Source organism: Tetrao urogallus (assembly GCF_951394365.1).
Source record: "Tetrao urogallus genome assembly, chromosome: Z".
Lineage (NCBI taxonomy): Eukaryota > Metazoa > Chordata > Aves > Galliformes > Phasianidae > Tetrao > Tetrao urogallus.
In genome coordinates, this window is record NC_136816.1 from 62,916,927 (window position 1) to 62,935,813 (window position 18,887).

The window sequence follows — 18,887 nt, forward strand, 5'->3', positions numbered from 1 at the left end:
TGTTCATAAATCCATGGGACCCAATGGGATGCATCCATGGAAGCTGAGGGAGCTGGCAGAGGTGATTGCTGAACCGCTCTCTGTCATCTTTGAGAGGTCTTGGAGGACGGGGGAAGTGCATGAAGACTGGAGGATAGCCAGTGTCACTCCGGTCTTCAAAAAGGGCGAGAAGGAAGATCCAGGCAATTACAGGCCAGTCAGCCTCACCTCTGTCCCTGGAAAGGCGATAGAACAGCTTGTGCTTGATGTTATTTCCAGACAACTGGAAGAAAAGGAGGTTATCAGGAGTAGTCAGCATGGGTTCACCAAGGGGAGGTCATGTTTGACCAACCTTGGTAGCCTTCTGTGATGTTGTCTGTGGGTGGATGGGGGGAGAGCAGTGGATGTAGTCTACCTTGATTTCAACAAGATGTTTGATACTGTCTCCCACGACATCCTTATAACAAAGCTGAGGAAGTGTGGGATAGATGAGTGGACAGTGAGGTGGGTTGAGAACTGGCTGACTGGCAGAGCACAGAGGGTCGTCGTTGGTGGTGCAGAGTCTGGCTGGAGACTTGTAACCAGCGGTGTTCCTCAGGGGTCGGTGCTGGGTCTGGTCTTGTTCAACATCTTCATCAGTGACCTTGATGAGGGGATAGTGGCCACCCTCAGCAAGTTTGCTGATGATACGAAGTTGGGAGGATTGGCTGACACGCCTGAAGGCCGTGCTGCCATTCAGCAAGACCTGGACAGGCTGGAGAGCTGGGCAGAAAAAAACTGGATGAGGTTTAACAAAAGCAAGTGTAGAGTCTTGCATCTGGGGAGGAATAATAGCATGCACCAGTACAGGTTGGGGGATGAGCTGCTGGAGGGGAGCTCTGCGGAGAGGAACCTGGGTGTCCTGGTGGACGACAGGTTGGCCATGAGCCAGCAGTGTGCCCTTGTGGCCAAGAGGGCCAATGGCATCCTGGGGTGCATTGCAAAGAGCGTGGCCAGCAGGTCGAGGGAGGTGATCCTCCCCCTCTATTCTGCCCTGGTGAGGCCTCATCTGGAGTACTGCGTCCAGTTCTGGGCTCCCCAGTACAAGAAAGACAGAGATCTCTTGGAAAGAGTCCAGCGGAGGGCCACAAAGATGGTGAAGGGCCTGGAGCATCTCTCCTATGAAGAAAGGCTGAGTGAACTGGGTCTGTTCAGCCTTGAGAAAAGAAGACTGAGAGGGGACCTGATCCAGGTCTATAAGTATCTGAGGTGCGGGGGGCAGAGGGGCAAGGCCAGACTCTTTTCAGCTGTATGTGGAGACAGGACAAGGGGAAACGGCCAGAAACTGCAGCATAGGAAGTTCCGCACAAATGTGCGCAAGAACTTCTTTACAGTGAGGTGACGGAGCACTGGAACAGGCTGCCCAGGGAGGTGGTGGAGTCTCCTTCTCTGGAGATGTTCCAGACCTGCCTGGATGCCGACCTGTGCGACCTGGTGTAGGGAACCTGCTTTGGCAGGGGGGTTGGACTCGATGATCTCTGGAGCTCCCTTCCAACCCCTAATCCAATTCTGTGATTCTGTGACTCACCAGGACACCTACCTATGCAGCCTGCTGTAGGGAGCCTGCTTTGCTTGTTGGACTTGATGATCTCTGGAGGCCTCTTCCAACCCCTACAATTCTGTGTTTCTCTGGTTATACTAAATAATATTAATTATCACAGAAACTCATGAAAGAGTGCAGAGGGAGAATGGTGAAAGAATCATGGCAACCAATAATTCAACTTGAGCCTTCATTTTCTCTGTTATATATGTTTTCAAATTCAGTCATACATGTTACAGGTATTTACTTGAGATCATCTATAGTGTGAATTGATGTCAGTTGCATATTATTAAAATATTTTTTTGTCTTGAGTTTGTCAGAGATTGCTTGACTTTACAAAATTAATTGTGAGCACAGTTTCTTTTTTTTTTTTTTTTGTTAAGCAAATATCTTTTTAAAGCAAAAGTAGGCTGCTTACCAATAATATGGCATGGGCACTTGCTACCAAATGTGCCTGATATTGAAGTTTTTAAATCCAGTGACAAGGAAGAGGAAAAAAAAAAAAAAAAAAAAAAAATCAACAATAAAAAATCACATAACATTGACAAGGCCTAAATTGTTCAGTTTCCAGTTATTTTCTTCGAAGGTTTAAGAAAGAGATCTTGTAGAGTAAAGGCCCGTTGCTATCCTCTACCCTGGGAAAGCTCATGGTAAATGAGCTAAGTGAATACCCAAAGAGTCACAGATACCTGCTGCAAGTCTTTAGCTCAGAAGGGTTAACAGTGAGGGCAGGACCTTGCTTTGGAGTTGGAATGTTTTTAGGAAAGGGTTTCTGTTTTGCTTCTCCAAACTAAAAACAAATGAGCTGGCAGGTGTTTAACACGTGAAAAGGGCGAGAAGTTTGCATGTGAAGGCATGGGGAGCACAGGGCCATCTCTCTCTCCCTCCAAAAGAGTTTGCACAATTGCTGGTGAGTGATTTGCATGTTCTTGAACTTTTTTTTTCTTCCCAGGCAGAGGTGGGGAAGGACAGTTGAGGAAAAAGGGAAGTTAGAGGCGTTTTGCTAAGGATGTCTCTGTTCCTCTTGCTTTTCACTTCTTCTTCCTGCTGATAACAGCAGCTGGGGGCATGCTGAGGGGAAAGCCAGGCCAAATCCCCACCAAAATATTTATACCGGGGTATATGTGGGAGGTAACTGAAATAACTTCTTCTGTATGAAAGCTGCTTCCTCTCTCATGTCCCACCATATCTGCTGAGGAGGAAGCCAATCCAGCAGATAATTCCCCACTTGACCATGTATACTCCTCACTTACCACCAAATACTCTCTTCTCGCACTTCAGGATTCTTCTCTTCTCCTTTTCCTGCTTCCAGGACACAGTAACTACTAAAGGTGGCCATGCCAAGGTCCCAGCCTTGCTGGTCCCAGACAGTCACAAGGCTTTCCCTGGCATTCTAGGTCTGGGCAGGGATAATGCAGAGAGGCAGAACTGAGGTGGGGCAGGGCAGGGCCAGGCTCTGCTGAGGTGCATAGGGGGAACAGAGGGAGCACAACTTTGTGAGGGGAGACAAAGGGCTGCCCACTCTTCCCAGCTGTCAAGCTCCTCTCCCCCACAAAATGCCCCTGCCCAACTCATTGTAGCCCTGCCACACTCCTCCACCGTCCTTATACCATTTTCTATAGCCTTCCACTCACCTACTGATTTTAGCAGCTTCCTGCCTTGCATGCCTTACCAAGACGGCCCCCAGGCCTGTGGACAGGATATCTGAATGTCCTTACCACGAGCCCAGAGCACACTACTGAAAACTCAGCAGTCAGCTTCATGCACATCACCTGCTATTTAGCTCATCTTAATCATTAAACCATCTAATCAAGCTGCTATCTGTGCCAGCTGTGCTCCTCAGCAAGGCATGAACTGTAGTGTGTGGGAAGTTAGGGGCAATGTGTTGTGTCTGAGCATGTCAGGGCTGCTCTCCAGCACAGTCGGCCCTGCACTATCAAGAGAGCTTTTCTGGTGCCTGTGGACCATTTAGTGAAGGCTCAGCATTCCCATCTAATAAGAGGCAGGTTTTGCATCCAAAACCAGGTTTTGCCTTTGAGGAAATGTTTCATAGGGTCTGAGCCAACAGAGCTCAGGTCAAGCTATTAAAAAAAAAAAAAAAAAAAAAAAAAAATCTTTTCAAATATAATTTTTTTGTACTAATAGAGGTTTTACATCAGCTTTTGATGTTCACTGGAAGACCTATGCTCTGAAATGAGTGGTTTAGTGCAGTGCTTACAGCCAAGCTGATCCACAAGGCCAGGCACATGACTGTGACACTCTGGAGTACACTGAACTTTCCTCTATGGCGGAAACATTTGCTTTACAAAGTTTAACAGGCATGGGGAAGTTCTGTCATCATCTTTTGCCTTCTTTCTTCAGTTTTCAAAAGCTGACTCCCATTAGTATAAAGAAATCTTGAGATGGTAATTATATTCAACACTTTCATCAGAATTTAATTATGGCAGTCTAAAAGAACCACAGCATCAACTTGATGCGCTTTCAGGGTATCCTGCCTGTCAGCTGTCTACAAATAGTATCTGGGAAGCCCAGCTGTTGCCGTATATATGACAGTGCATTTAGACATGAGACAATGCCGTTAATTTGTTCATGACCATATCAAACTTGTGTCAGAAATACTAAAACTGCTTTCAAATATCAACCTCGTGGAATTGGAACAGCACACATTTCAGGAAGTCTGGCCCCGTCTTGCAGACACAAAGATAACACAGTCTGCTCTGACAAGAAATATAGCAATAAAAACAGAAGCTCCTGCCAGTGTTCATGAATATCAAATTTCTAGTGAAAATCAGGTGCTTTCCTAAATGATACTGTAACTGGATCACAGCCATGGCTACCTGTCGTGGGCAGTGGCTGTATGGCACACAGTCTCAGCACTGCTCCCAGGATTGGCATAGCAGTGCTAAGCAGGCATATTAACTCATTGCATCGTCTTCTGACTGTGGTAGAATTGTTGAAGTGTTATCTTCCAGGAGTGGCATGAAACTAGACAGACTAACCCTCTGAGAACAGGAACGTGCAACTGATTTTCAGCAGGAAAAATACATAATCTCTTCTGCTGAACTTGGTCTGCCACTAGGTGGCAAAAGACCTACGGGAGTTATGAGGAGATTGAAAGACAGGCTCCTCCGAAAAACTGACTTGTTTTTATTAAGCACTCCACATATCTGCATGCATTTTACATTACAGATGGAACAACTACTTCTGACGTAGGAAGGGGACTGCCAGGCTTGCTTTATTGATATTAGTGCACCTGTCCGAAAGGGCTCTCCCATGAACATTTTGTAGATGTGGTTTAAGGATTACCTGGCCAAAAAATAATTTCTGTGTTGCTCATCTCCCAGTCTCCCTCCAGTCTCCACAGCCGATTCTGTTATGCTATCAGACCTGCTTTGGAATCACATTGATCACTAAGATCTGCGAAATGAAGCATGCTAAAACAACATGGAAAGCAAAAAAGTTATGGTTTTTTTTTTTTTCTTAATAGAATTTCACCTCTCCAGTTCACAGCATACCAAGTAAAGACACCAGCACAGCCGTGGCTGTAACAAGATCATGACTGTGACATTCTTTGTGAGCACTGACCTGGAAGCCCAAGGCTGTTCAGACAGTTGCGACTGACTGCCCCTGTAGGGTGAACAGCAATGTATGAAAGTTGCCTTAAAAAATAAACTTAAAGCATCTTAAAGCAGAGCAAGTCAGAGGCAACTTTTTTCCCCTTTTATCTTTTGTCTGATTATGACAAAATAAATTATTAAGCAGACATTTTTCCAAAAGATATGTGGAAACCAAAATTTGAGTAAATGCTCTATTAACAAAAAGCACATAAGACTGCAGTGACAAATTTTGCACTTGAGAATTTTGGAAAGTCATTGTTATACTGGGCTGTAGATGCCAGTTTTGGTCTACCCCAATTCTGGAATGGCATGCTTCTATACAAGAAGATAGTGTCTTTATTTGATATGTTTGTCATGCTTAAATCTTTGAAGTTCTTATTGCTGCTTCTGCTTCTGTTTTTGCGGAAAGTAGAAAAAGGAAAGTACAAAACAGCTCCAGTGTGCTTTCAGGCTTGCAGGTCATGTTCCTTAAAATACTAATTCTTTCACATTCTTTCTTCAGATAAAGGAAAACTAATTTCCCCAAAGTACTCAGAAACATACTCCACTCTATGTGGAAGAAATAGAGGGGATCCAGGAAGCTGTTGCACCTGCAAGTATAAAATGAATCATACGTATTGTAGATGAGCAACGTTCACAGCACTTTTGCAGCCTAAACTGTGATTTTCAGTGTTTTTGTTGCAATTCATTTTCTCAGCAGCATTCTATCAATTAGGAACGTCTTTACAACTGTGCAGTGGATGAAAGAGAAGGCAGGAACTCTCTAGCACTCAGAGCTTCCAAGAGGAGTTCATTCTTTGATCATTGTATGATTTGCCTGATAATGTGAGCCATAACTTGCAGTAGTTTACCAGTGCGAAATGACTATATTGTTACATATAGCACTGTAAAACAGTTGTGCAGTCTGCCAAATAGAATAGCAAGTTACAAAGTCCAATCTGCTGTAAGACTAATGATAAAAGCTTCATCACTTGTGATCAATGTGTATTTTCACAAATAAATATGAGTTTATAAATCAAATACAGGGCATAGCAGAATGAATAGCATGAAGAATATTGCTCAGAACTGCATTTCTCCCACTAAGAAAAAAAAATTGATGTAATTTTTAAAAATTGTTTTCATTGGCAAGTGACAAATACAGAGAAAGTAGTAGTATTTTTGTCTCAAATAAGCTTTCTCCAACACGCTAATAGTCTTCTGAACTAGCTAAAATAGAAATGTTTGCACAACTAATCCAGAAATGCCAAGCACCTCCAGTGCTTTAATTGGGCATTCAAAAAATTAAAAAAAAAAATGCACAGAAGAAGTGATGAATAATGAGGAAGAAGCAAACAACATCTAGTGAAGCTTGAAGACAAATTTTTTCATCTGCAATCTCATTACCATGCAGAGCTCCAGAAAGTTCACTGAGCTGTATTTAACAGAGGGTTATGCCTTATGTTTTGGATTTATCTTCAGCAGGTTTGGAGTTTCTCATAAAACTTGTTTTCTCAGTATCTTTCTTATCCTATATCATACCAAAGTCTTTGATTTTTGCAGTAAACTGAGAGGCAAAAGGGTGAGGGGAAAAAAAAAAAGGGATTATGATCATAATTTAAAAACAACAACAACAAAACCTCTGTTAAAGTGAAAGCTTTAGAAAAACTGTCCAGCAGAATGTTTTGAGAAACTACTGGCAAGAGTGGGAGCAAAACAACACCTTAGCTGACATCTTCGGTTGATGACTAGGAATGGATGCAGTGATTCTTTTTGGCAGCAGGGGGTTAGACTTCATGACCCAAGAGGTCCATATGCTTTCTTTACATTTTTAATTTCCACAAATATTTCCTTAAATATTGTTCTCTAAAATTCAAGCTTGTACGTACCAATACGGCAATATGGTGCAAATGCAATGCTGGAGCTCACACTGCTCTTAAGATATCGTGTAATGAATATAGCCGGTGGCAACAGCCAGCCTGAACACATTTTAGTTCCCTTTTCCTCTGCCACTTCTTACCTAATATCCTGAGGACAGCAGCTTTTTTTCTACTGGTCATGATAATGAAAACCACAAGCAAAGCCTCTCTTAGGCAAGCTCTCTGAGAACTCCTCTTAGCAAACACAATAGGCTGCTAATGTGACAGACTCCGTGGATTGTCTCATTGAGGGAGCTCGTTTTTCTGCTTGTATCAAAATATTGGAGAGCTTTGGGAAGTCCAGGTAAATTGTTGTACTTGTTTATCTAATAAATAAAAGCACAAAGTTCAAGGAAAAAAAACATATAAACAGTGCAAGATATTATATATGACCTTGTACATGTGGAAATTCTATTGTAAAATTTTCTTGCAACTAATTGTCCAGCTGAAAAGTTGCCAAGTTGACGAAACTGTCTTTTCTCTCTCTAAGGTTTGTGTTTGGTTGCCTGAGTTTTTACTAAAGGCAGCCCTACTTTAAGTGACATTTGCATTTTGAAGACTAAGAGAAATGAGAGGCAATTAGAGGCAATTATTTTCTAGATAGAATTATAAATCATCTAGCTACAACTCAGCTTAATCTTTTCGTATTATTTGTGGCTGTTGGTTTGGAGGTATTTTTTCTTTACATATATCATACTCTGAATTGAGATATCATTGAATGTCAGTGTATATCAGAGATACTAAAAAGACTGCAAGTATTTTTTGTAGTGGGTCATGGAAGATATTTTTCTTTCCAGTAGAGCTTCAGAACAGTAATTAATGGCTTAACACTGCACAAAACATTCTTTAAAGTCATACAGGATCTTGAAATTCTAGAATTAGTGGTAGGATCTTTACAGTGCCAAGAGCTTGAGGTTTCTTTTTTCCTTGAGATTCAGACAAGTTCAATTAGCTTTATTAGAATGATCAGAGTCAAATTAAAGATTCTTGAAAGGTAGTTGCTGTACGCAGAATGGAATGGAAGTATTACACTGTTCTCATTTTTCTGCAACATTGTGTATTTGGTCTTAGGATTGCGGGACAGATGAGAAAACATTACAAGAGAGGGACAAAAGAGGTTTAGCGGAATACACTGTGTAAAAGATACAGAATACTGTCTAGTCAGGTTGTCTCAGTTTGACAGCCACATGTCTGTGTGGATGTGCTACCTTTCATTTGCTGGCATCACATATTTTAAAAGATTTTATCAAGGAGACAAAAAGGCTGTTGATCTTTCTCCAAGGAATAGTAGATTTCCATCTATCCTGTCCTGCAGACCTGTTGAAAGGTCAGCCTTTCAAGAAAAGCAAAGAGAATAACTGCTGGCCCTTTCAATATTTCCAATCTGAAATATTGGGCTCATTACTCTACAAGCACTGTATCTGCCATTCTTTCTATTTGAGCAGATGCTGTCTTTCTGCTTGTTTTTCACACTTCTGCTGTGTACATCTGTAGGTACAGAACACTGCAATATCTTGACTCCACTTTCCAAATGTTGAACTCTTAATTAAAAGGAGTTTTATTTAACTAATTATTACAACCAGAGTCAAGACAAGTAAATTGAAAATTATTTGTCCCTTCCGAAAGTAAAAAATTGTTATTTTTTTGCCAATTGCTGTACAACTGGTAATTTTGAAATCTCTCTGTCTGGAAAAAGAAATAGTCAAGCAAAATTTATCATTAATATAGAACACTAGAATTTTATGCAAATAGCTAAAATCCCTCAATCCATACACTTCTGTAGAACCTAAATTAGGCTTTTATGTTGCCAACTGACTTTCAGATCTGTATTTATCTTTAATTTGCATTACTCATTTTCTTTACCTTTTTTCCCCCATACCTTATGCATTATATCTTGTCCATGGATTAGAGCTCAATTCCTTCAGTGGTTAGCAGCTTTTGTAATTTTTTTTTCACAATAACAGAGTTCACATATATGCATGCTTTTTTCTTAAAGTGATAGCTTTGTAAACTTGTACATGCTACAGTAACACACATTTTATTTGTTGAACTAAAAACCATATGTGCACATCTATTGTTGCCTTCATTGATCCAGTGGTGCTATTGACTCAAAGAAAAAGCAACCGCGGGGGGAAGCTGAAGTGAAAAACTCTTTTGGCTTCATCAAGATGGAAATGAAATAATATATATTTATTTTTGTTTTGTTTTTAATCAGACTGCCAGTTCAGACTGACATTTTCAGAGAAAATAATTTGGAATTTTTACTTTTGCTGTGTTCTCATTGTACTGTTATTTTGAAAAAAATATATATATTGTAAACAATGGAGAATTGTACTTGTACATTGAAATGTAAATGTAATCTACTCTTTGAAGAATTCTGTGCTAATGTATCTTCATATCTGCGTGGGTCCTATCTGAAGGAACTGGAAAATGGGAAAGCACACTCATGCAAATCTCCTTGATTAACACCTGGGAATCAAAACCAAAGTATTTTTCTAGATACGAGTCAAGCACATTTAAATGCATCCACCTCCTTGCAAAGGAATTGTTACTGAGTACCTTGTGCTGCTTCCAGCAGTTCACAGAATCACAGAATTGTAGGGGTTGGAAGGGACCTCCAGAGATCATCCAGTCCAACCCCCCTGCCAAAGCAGGTTCCCTACACCAGGTCGCACAGGTCGGCATCCAGGCAGGTCTGGAACATCTCCAGAGAAGGAGACTCCACCACCTCCCTGGGCAGCCTGTTCCAGTGCTCCGTCACCTCACTGTAAAGAAGTTCTTGCGCACATTTGTGCGGAACTTCCTATGCTGCAGTTTCCAGCCGTTTCCCCTTGTCCTGTCTCCACTCACCACTGAAAACAGTCTGGCCTCACCATTCTGCCCCCCACACCTCAGATACTTATAGACCTGGATCAGGTCCCCTCTCAGTCTTCTTTTCTCAAGGCTGAACAGACCCAGTTCACTCAGCCTTTCTTTATAGGGGAGATGCTCCAGGCCCTTCACCATCTTTGTGGCCCAGTTCAAAAGGTGAATGTTGTACTGAGTCTAAGAGAATGCAAACAGAAAGTTAGAATATTACCTAAGTACTTCTTGCATGAGACTCCTCTGTCTAACATGCACATTGCACTTCGGGTAGGAAAGATGGGGTAAACTTAATCCAGTTTCACAATCTTTTCAAGTTCCTGTTTCATTAAGTACAACATATTGTATATGCTAATGGAAGTGGTAACTGTTGTCCCTTCTGGGAAGGGAAATGCAGGAACAGCAGAAATCACTAATAAAAGATTCTCCATCTGTCTAACTGACAGCTAGATCTTACCTTAGAATCCTCAATATGGCTCCTGTTATACGTTTGTTAAATCAGGGAATGATTATATACCTTATAGAGACACAGAAAGATTTCTCAGTTTCTTACTCTCCTTTGATTCTTAGAGCGCTACCCTCACTACTTAGCTCACGGTGAGTGAGAGAGGTTATGCTGCTTGTTTTTGATTGTAAGCCCCTCTACATCTCCAGGAGCTTGTTTTTTTATGAACTTGTACATCTGTTTGATAAGGACAATGTTTGAAATCTATTCACAGTGCCAGGAAGGCATTTTTTAAAACAAATCTATTGATGTAGGTAGTCCTTACAGAAAATAAACAGTCCTGACAGGGCAGTAGTGGATTGTTTAATGCCTTTGAAAACCTGTATGAATGTAACTGATCTTGTTATTGCCAGGATATAGAAAAGTTCTCAGAAACTGCACATTACAACAGGAAAACTTTCTTAAAATCCCTATTTCCAACCTCTGAAAGGTTTACGTGCTGAATGTCTGTTATCCCAAACATTCACTTTACTGTAGCTTCGTACAGAATGCTTTCATTAATTACAAATGGAAGAAAGAAGAACCAAATTATTCCTATAACTTTCAAAAGAAATAAGCTTCTGAGATGGCCAAGCTATTGATTAGATCGTCATTTACAAGTTCTGAATATTTAAAACACTGTATTTTTGATGGTGTAGATTTTGCTACTGAAATCAAAAAACAAACAAACAAACAAAAAGCATCTGATTCAAGAGATCAAAACCAGAAGTTTTTGTTACTCTTTCTGGCACTGAAATCAGCCTAATTTTCTCATTATGTGGGTAAAATCAGTGCTTTGTGAGGTTTTATGTGAGAAATCTTGAATGATTAGTGATATATATTTATGTATCTATGTAGTGTGACTGTGTGCGTGTTTGAGTGCACGTATAGCAACCAGCAGTAGATAGCTTAAGCCTGATAATCTCCATAGTACAGATGCATTTCCTCCCTTTCCTACAAGAGAAAAAGAGATAATCGAGTACTCTGGGGATAGGTTTCAAACTGTTTCGGCTGCTTTTCTTTTAAGTAGCTCTGTAGTGCAGTGTAGTTTGGAAAGACTGAATTTCTTGGTGGTATTGAAAGACTGAGAAAGTTAAATTTATGTTGCAGAAGTCACAAGTGAAACTACTCCAGCTTATAAGGAAATTCATAGCATGACAGAACCAAACAGAAGGCAAAAGGAGTAGACAACCACAGTTCAGAAAATCTTGTTAATGAAGTTAAAAAATTACTAAATGCTCACTGAAACCATACTGGCTGAAGACATAATTCATTTGCTGATCTTACTTTAAAATATTCTTTTAGACCATTATGTGCTGTACTGGATAGTGATAATCTTTGTTTCTAAACAGAGAATTTAGGGCAGTTACTAGCTCTAACATCCCTGCTTCATAACATTAGTTTTACATTTTGACCTTCCTGCATAAAATGGATCTCACTTAGTACATGCTGTGAATCAGTTCTGACACTACTGTGTGCTTGCAAAGGAGTAGCCCCTGCTGCTGGTGACAACTATAACACAAGAGTGGACCCAGGCCATTGTGGTGTGACTACCTCACTTCCCTTTGCTCAAATCTTTCACTGAACTGTGTAACAGCTGCACTGAGTCAAACTGTATTCAGCTTTTGTTCTCAGTTCATATCGAAGGCTGATCCTCAAAGGTCTTAAATAGAGCTGTCCAATTAAAACATTTTCTAATGAAACTGAATTTTACTCACTTTGAACTCTTCATCTTCTTCCTTTTACAGTATTTTTGCTTACTGGTTGTTGTTTCTTCCCATTTTACTCCATATATTTTCACTTTCAGTCTACCCATGTACAGTGTTTATCAGATATAAAATGGAGAACAGAAACAAGGACAAAGCAGGGGAAGGTGGAGAGCAGTAGGAAAGCAAATTGCTGAGAAGGGAAAGAAAATCTGTCTCACAATCTCTCCAAAACAGAAGACTTTCTGTTTATGCAACTTTCAGTTCTCCAAAGATCTGGTATGAATAACACCATTTTGACGTACTGTCCAGGTTCCAGTATATTCTATTTTTCTAAGCACAGGATACTCGTATCTTTTGGAATACTTTAATTTTGAAGTTGTGGATATCTTCATGTAAATATATACCAGCTGTTTACTTCCTGGTTCCAGAAATAATCAGAAATCATGCTATGAACAAAAGGAGCTGAATGATCACTGTCTGAATGCAGAACCTGTCGTGAAAAATTTAGAAGATTATATAACCACAGCAGGAATGCAACAAAGTGCTTAGCTTTTCTAACCCTACAGGAAGATGTGCTACAATATCTCCACAGCCAATCAGCAGTACTACAAGCCTCAGACCAGGAAATTCTTTAAAGTACAGTATGTGTGAACATTTCAACTGACACTTTCTCATTGTTTCTTTTTCTTTGTTATTTCTCTATGCCCATAGGATGGAAAAGCAGATGTGAAGTCACTCATGGCGAAGTTTAACGTGGGTAACAGCCCTTCAGAGGATGTTTCTGGTAACATTCGACTCTCTAAAGTCACAGGACAACCAACCCATTCAGGATTACAAACAAGGAAAGCAGTATTTGAGAAATTCGCAAGTCAAGGAAATGCAGCTTCTTCTTCAGGACCCAGTGTTTCTCAAAAACCTGCTCATCCTAAGCCTCCTCTGGCAGTCAAGCCTTCAACCGAAGATAAGACAGAGAAGGATCCAAAGCCCCCATATTTGAAACCAGTTGGGCAAAGGTTTGGGGTTCACCTTCAGGCAACTAATAGGGAAAGTGATGGAAAAGCTGGATACACTAAAACCCCTACTAAAAGCAGTGACTTGGCAAAAGAAGAGCTGAAGTCTCAGTATCCAAAACCTGCAGGGAACAAGCTTCTTAATTCAGCTCCTCAAGAGAAGGAAAAAAGGCCTCTGGGAACAAAGCCAAATTTTAATTCTGAAGCACAAGAGAGTGAAGAAAAAGCATCATTTTCAAAAGTAGCTGGAGTTAAGGAAAAGTTCATGTCTGCAACACAAGAAAATGATCCTAAGCCTTCTTTCTCCAAACCAGCTCTTGCACAGAAGCCTACTGTAAACCTTACAGTTTCCCACAATGAAGACACCTCAAGTAAAAATGCTTTCCCACATAAAGGTCTAGGAGGCCCTAGACCAAATATGCACTCATTTAAAGCAACAAAGGAAATGGATGAAAATAGTAAGTGCGCTGCAGAAACTGTAGGCAGTCATTTTTCTAACATGGCTCTGAAACCTACTGGCCACTGGTCCAGCGCATCTCAATGCACTCCCAAAAACGCAGAGGAAAAGACTGAAGAAAAGGGAATGAGTGCCTCCAGGAATATCTTTCTGAACAAAATCATCCAGGAAGAATCTGGTTTATCTCCTCCCAAGTTCCATAAAACAAACACAGCGTTTGCTGCAGGAAAGTCGTTGGGTGGGTCAGAAGAGAAGGATGACTGGGATAGGAGCTCAGGAGCCCCGAAACGGAAGTCTTTGCCCCCGCTGTTCAAGCTGGGCCAGCCCCCACAGAAGCCCAGCCGACCACCCAGCGTGGACCTGGAAAGGTTCCAGAAAAGCATCCCAAGAGACAGTGAGTCCTCTCTGTTCTTGCTTTTATTTCTTTTCAGCACCCAATTCATTTCAGGTGGAATCCTCCCTTCTGTTTGAAAATGACGCAAGACCTGTGCATCAGACAGCCCCTTAAAGCCTTAGTATATGCCTTTGCCTCTTCTGGGCAGGACAGAAATTAAAATTATATTCTTTCTATCTCAGCAACATATAGTGTAGAAGGAATATTTTCTGTATTGGGTTTATTTGTTTTTCAAAACTGCTTAGATGTAGCTATAACTCGTAGCAGTGAGTCTAAGTGCTTTTCACAACGGACACTGGACTAGTTACTTCCTATAACTGAGGTGTTGATGTACTCTGCTCTGTTCTCGAATGAACTTCCTGAGCACATCTTGATATCTAAGTGATAGTAAACCTGTTGTAACCATACATTTTTTTCTTCTTTGACATTCACAGTGACTAACCACATGACCCTATAAGCCACTGAGTTTTATAGTGTTCAGAATATCAGAATACCGTGCACGTTAGAACACTTTGCAAGATTACAGAATCAATCATTCCCAAGTGGAACTGAATAGATCTCATACCCAAATCTGAATCTAGATCCTATAAGCATCTCCTTCACTTTGTAGTTTCTATTAGATTTGTGTGATTTCAATAGCATCGAAGTTTGTAGCATCTGAGGCTCTGCGTCACTATTTTTATGAAGAGCCAAGACTTCAAAATTTCTTATAGTTGTAATCCAGGCACAAATATTAATATATTTCTGTAAAACTTGAGATTGCTTTGCGTGTGATAATAGACTCTGAATGCATTTAAAATATATAGGAGTATGTGCATTTCAGTGGTGAGTGGAGACAGGACAAGGGGAAACGGCCGGAAACTGCAGCATAGGAAGTTCCGCACAAATGTGCACAAGAACTTCTTTACAGTGAGGTGACGGAGCACTGGAACAGGCTGCCCAGGGAGGTGGTGGAGTCTCCTTCTCTGGAGATGTTCCAGACCTGCCTGGATGCTGACCTGTGCGACCTGGTGTAGGGAACCTGCTTTGGCAGGGGGGTTGGACTGGATGATCTCTGGAGCTCCCTTCCAACCCCTACAATTCTGTGATTCTGTGAAGAAAAGTAATTGCCATGACTCTCTCTACTCCTGCTTCTACTTCAACAAGTTCCTTTCATCATGTGTGACAAGTTGAAGAGAAAAAAGAAAAAAAAAGCTGTGTCTGAAAATCTAATTTATCTAAGATAGTTCTTCTTGAAGTTAGACCCAGAAATCTGCTGTCACCTCCTTGAAGGAGAGGTCAGTTTTTCAGATGTTCTGCATGTCCTTAATTTTCTTTTAAAACACCTGTTCTTAAAAGTTTTAGGTCAAGGTTTTTTCCCCCAGTGCATTTCAGGTAGTCCTTGGCACGACCTAATCAGCTGTCTTCACCTCCAGCAGGAGGGGGGGATGCCAATTGCCATGCTTTTATTCCAAGTTGTAGGGCAGCTAAGGGGGCTCTCTCTCTTTTTTGTTATATGACCAGGTACTGGGAATTATGATCACATAAAAAATTCTGATTATATTTTTAAAATCAAAGTTTTAAGCTTTATGTGTCCAGGAGAATGCAGTGCATGTAGGGGAATCAAGGATAGAAACAAAAAAAAATTACTCTTCTGTTAAATTTTGAGGGCTTTTTTTTTTCACTTATTTGTTTTGTCTTTTGTTTCGTTTACTTGTTTTTCTTAATGCACTATTACCTACATTGAGTTCAGGAAGCAAAGAATATACTCAGGCCTCACCAATATTTTTTAGCTCAAGTCATTTTATGCAGTTATGTCCCACTACAAATTGTGTCATGTAAAACACACAGCTAAGTTGTTTCTGACAGTGGGGGTCATTTCACATTAACTACAGTAGTCTATTTTAAGCATCTTTCTTAGGTTAATTAAACAGATCAAACTTAGATTCTTAAATTTCAAATATACTAAGTAGGAAAGAGATATGCTCAATTACATGATTCAGCATCTGATGAAGCTGAAAACAGATGCTCTAAAGGAATCCACAACCATCAGGTAAATTGATGTCAATTACTTGATATAAAATTTTACTTGTGCTTTCTGTGTTTAGAATACAGCATTACTTGTGTTTTGGCAGTTCTGAATGCACTCCAGACTGGGTTTTGTGAGACAGATCAAATTGAAAGTGCCACGATCAGATGAAAATTATCAGAGTTTATAAGAAGACAGAAGGCCACGATAGAGCATGCATGTAGCTATATATAATTATTACTATTTTCTGCTATTCAAAAAGAAGGAGTTTATCAGTAACATAAAATGTACTGTCTTGTCAGCTATGGCTCTGGACAGCCTCATCTAACAGCTGGCAGCCCTGCACGTGGAGGTGGGGTTGAAACTGGATGATCATTATGGTCCTCTTCAACCCAGACCATTCTATGAGTCTATGATGTGAAGATTCTGCTATATTCTGGTTTCCCTCTGTCATCCTGTGTTTAAGGAAATGCTCTCTCAAACTCATTACCAGGGCCAGGTCTTGAGATGATATAAATTTGTGTCTCTTTAAAAGAAATATATCAATTCATAACAGTTTGAACAGCCATCTCTTCAGCATAGAGCATTGTTAAGAACGACTGTCCATTCATTGCCCAGAAAAATTTCACAATGGAAAAGAAGCATTTTCAGCAATGAGTACTTGCAAATGTTTTGATTAAACAAAAGCAGTATGAGCTTTAATAGCTAAAACTTTGAGTAATCCTGACCAAGGCTGAAACACAAAATTGTAAATAATTTTAAAAAAATAATTTTCAATTTTACTTCTAACCAATTAATGGAGAAAATATCCGGATTGTTGCTTTATTTTGTTTTCTTGTTTACTTCTTTCACTTCTTGTAGTGACAACGTGTTGGTTTTTTTCATTCTCTTTCTTAAATTGAAAGCTAGAAATATTACTCTGTATTTCAAATGAATTGATCACATGAATGCGGCTATGAAGATAATGTCAGAGCTTCTGCTAGAAGGAGAATCTCCAGTTGTCATTGACCAGTGGGAGTACAGCCATTTGCTTGGATAAACTGCACTGGTTACGGGGCCAAAAGATGGACCTGCCCAGTGTGGTGGTACAGGTTGCACTCCAGATACGTTATAAATCACAAACACAACTAAGTAGAACTGAGAGATCAGCCACAGCCTTTTCTATTATATGCTCTGGACCAGATCAGGAGTGGAAGATTGAGATATGATATAAATACAAATCTGTTCATGCTGACATTGACCTTCAGTCCTCCCCCAAAGAGCTAACGTGAACTTTGATGTTATGTTTGGCTTTTTTAAATGCAGGTCATTTCTTTGTGACCAGAATAGTAGAGTATATAGACTATGCAGAATACTTTTGGTGGAGAGACCCGGTGTTCTGGAGCAAATCCTGAAAAAACTGATTTTCAGTTTGACGGTTATTCATTACTGCTGGGTTTCTTGGAAACCTGAATGACAAAACCTACCCACTTCGGAAAGGCAGTTTAACCAAACTGCTTTTTCTAATTTTCTCTTTTTCTTTTATCTGTCATTTCAGGACTGAAAAGCACTAATTCTTTCTGCTCATTACTTTTTCCTGACAAATAGCAGCTTTGCCATATTTGCTTTATTCTCTGCTGTGATTTATAGACTGAGTAAAAAATGGAGATAGTGAAGGAAATGGAGAAGGCTTTCTCATTCATTAGGATGGATTTTTGAGATCTAACCTTTTGGGTGTTGTTGGGGTTTTTTTTGTTTGTTTGTTGGGTTTTTTTGCTTGTTTGTTTATTTTTTGTTTGTTTGTTTTTTAAATCTGTACTAGAGCAAAACTTGAGTTTTATAGTGTCTTTTTGTGAAGAGAGAAGCTTTATTCATGGCAACTGTTTAAGATGTGCTAAGGACATCTGCCTGGGGTGCAGAAAACTTGTATTTACTGACTGAAACCAGGATTTTGAACTTGGCTTTCTCAAAAGCATCAGTTCACGGCTTTCTTTTTTTTTCTTCAATTTTTTGACCGCTATATTTTCCCATGAAAGCTACTGTACTGTTTTTTTTTCATTAAAAAGTATTAATTGGGCACAAAATAACTTTATATACGAGGCTGAAATACTCACCTCAGATGCAGCAGTTCTTCACATGTACAGGAAGGATTTAGACAGCCCATCATTCCTGCACGAATGTTATGGATTGCCTGGCTATTGATTAGAGATTTTCATTTTATCCTGGCAACACCCCTGCAGATACAAGTGCGCTGCTGAGACAAATTTATTACTCCTTTCCACTGAAGACAGGTTTCAAAAAATTCCAGTCTGGGCCTATGAATACATGGCACTCTGGTACAAATGTCAACTTCTCTCTGGTGACAGCAAAAGGGCTCTAGGGAGGGCATGGAGCTGCATCAGGGGGCATCAGAGGAATGTTAGGAAGAGGCTCTGCACCAGAGGGTGGTGGGCATGGAACAGGCTGCACAAGGCAGCAGGCACAGCCCCAAGCTGCTGGAGTTCAAGAGGCCTTTGAACAACACTCTGAATCATAGAGTTTGATATTTGGGTATTCACATGAGAGGCCAGGAGTTCATTTCAAGATCTTGCAAGTCCCTTCCAACTCAGAATCATAGAATTATGATTCTAAATTTGTGTCATGCCCCACTAAATCTATTTTCTTGAGATCATACTTACCTCAGCTTGGAATCAGTGGGATGCATGTGCTTTCTACACTCGGAAAATAACACTCACATTGATGTTTAATAACAAGCATCCAAAGTTCAAACAGGGCTTTTTTAAAAAAATAAAAGAGAGAAACAAAACCGTTTTACTGACATCACTCCATGTGAGGCCACAACACACAGTTGCTTTCAGAGAACTGCACCTGGGCTGACTTCAGTGGGTTCCTGTCAGCGCAGATGGCCACCCAC

General features: G+C 40.4%; 1 protein-coding gene across 2 annotated transcripts in view; it reads left to right on the forward strand.

The window, feature by feature from the left end:
• Nucleotides 1-12,842: 12,842 nt before the first annotated feature.
• The window catches only part of FYB1 (FYN binding protein 1), a gene marked incomplete at both ends in the record, with an annotated part of 39,649 nt that continues 33,604 nt past the window's right edge, over nt 12,843-18,887 (forward strand). The window contains one exon of one of the 2 annotated variants that reach the window (XM_079548182.1): nt 12,843-13,986. In XM_079548182.1, coding sequence (XP_079404308.1) covers nt 12,864-13,986 — 1,123 coding nt within the window. The remainder of the gene's footprint in view (nt 13,987-18,887) is intronic. The other variant, XM_079548181.1, reaches the window with a different exon arrangement.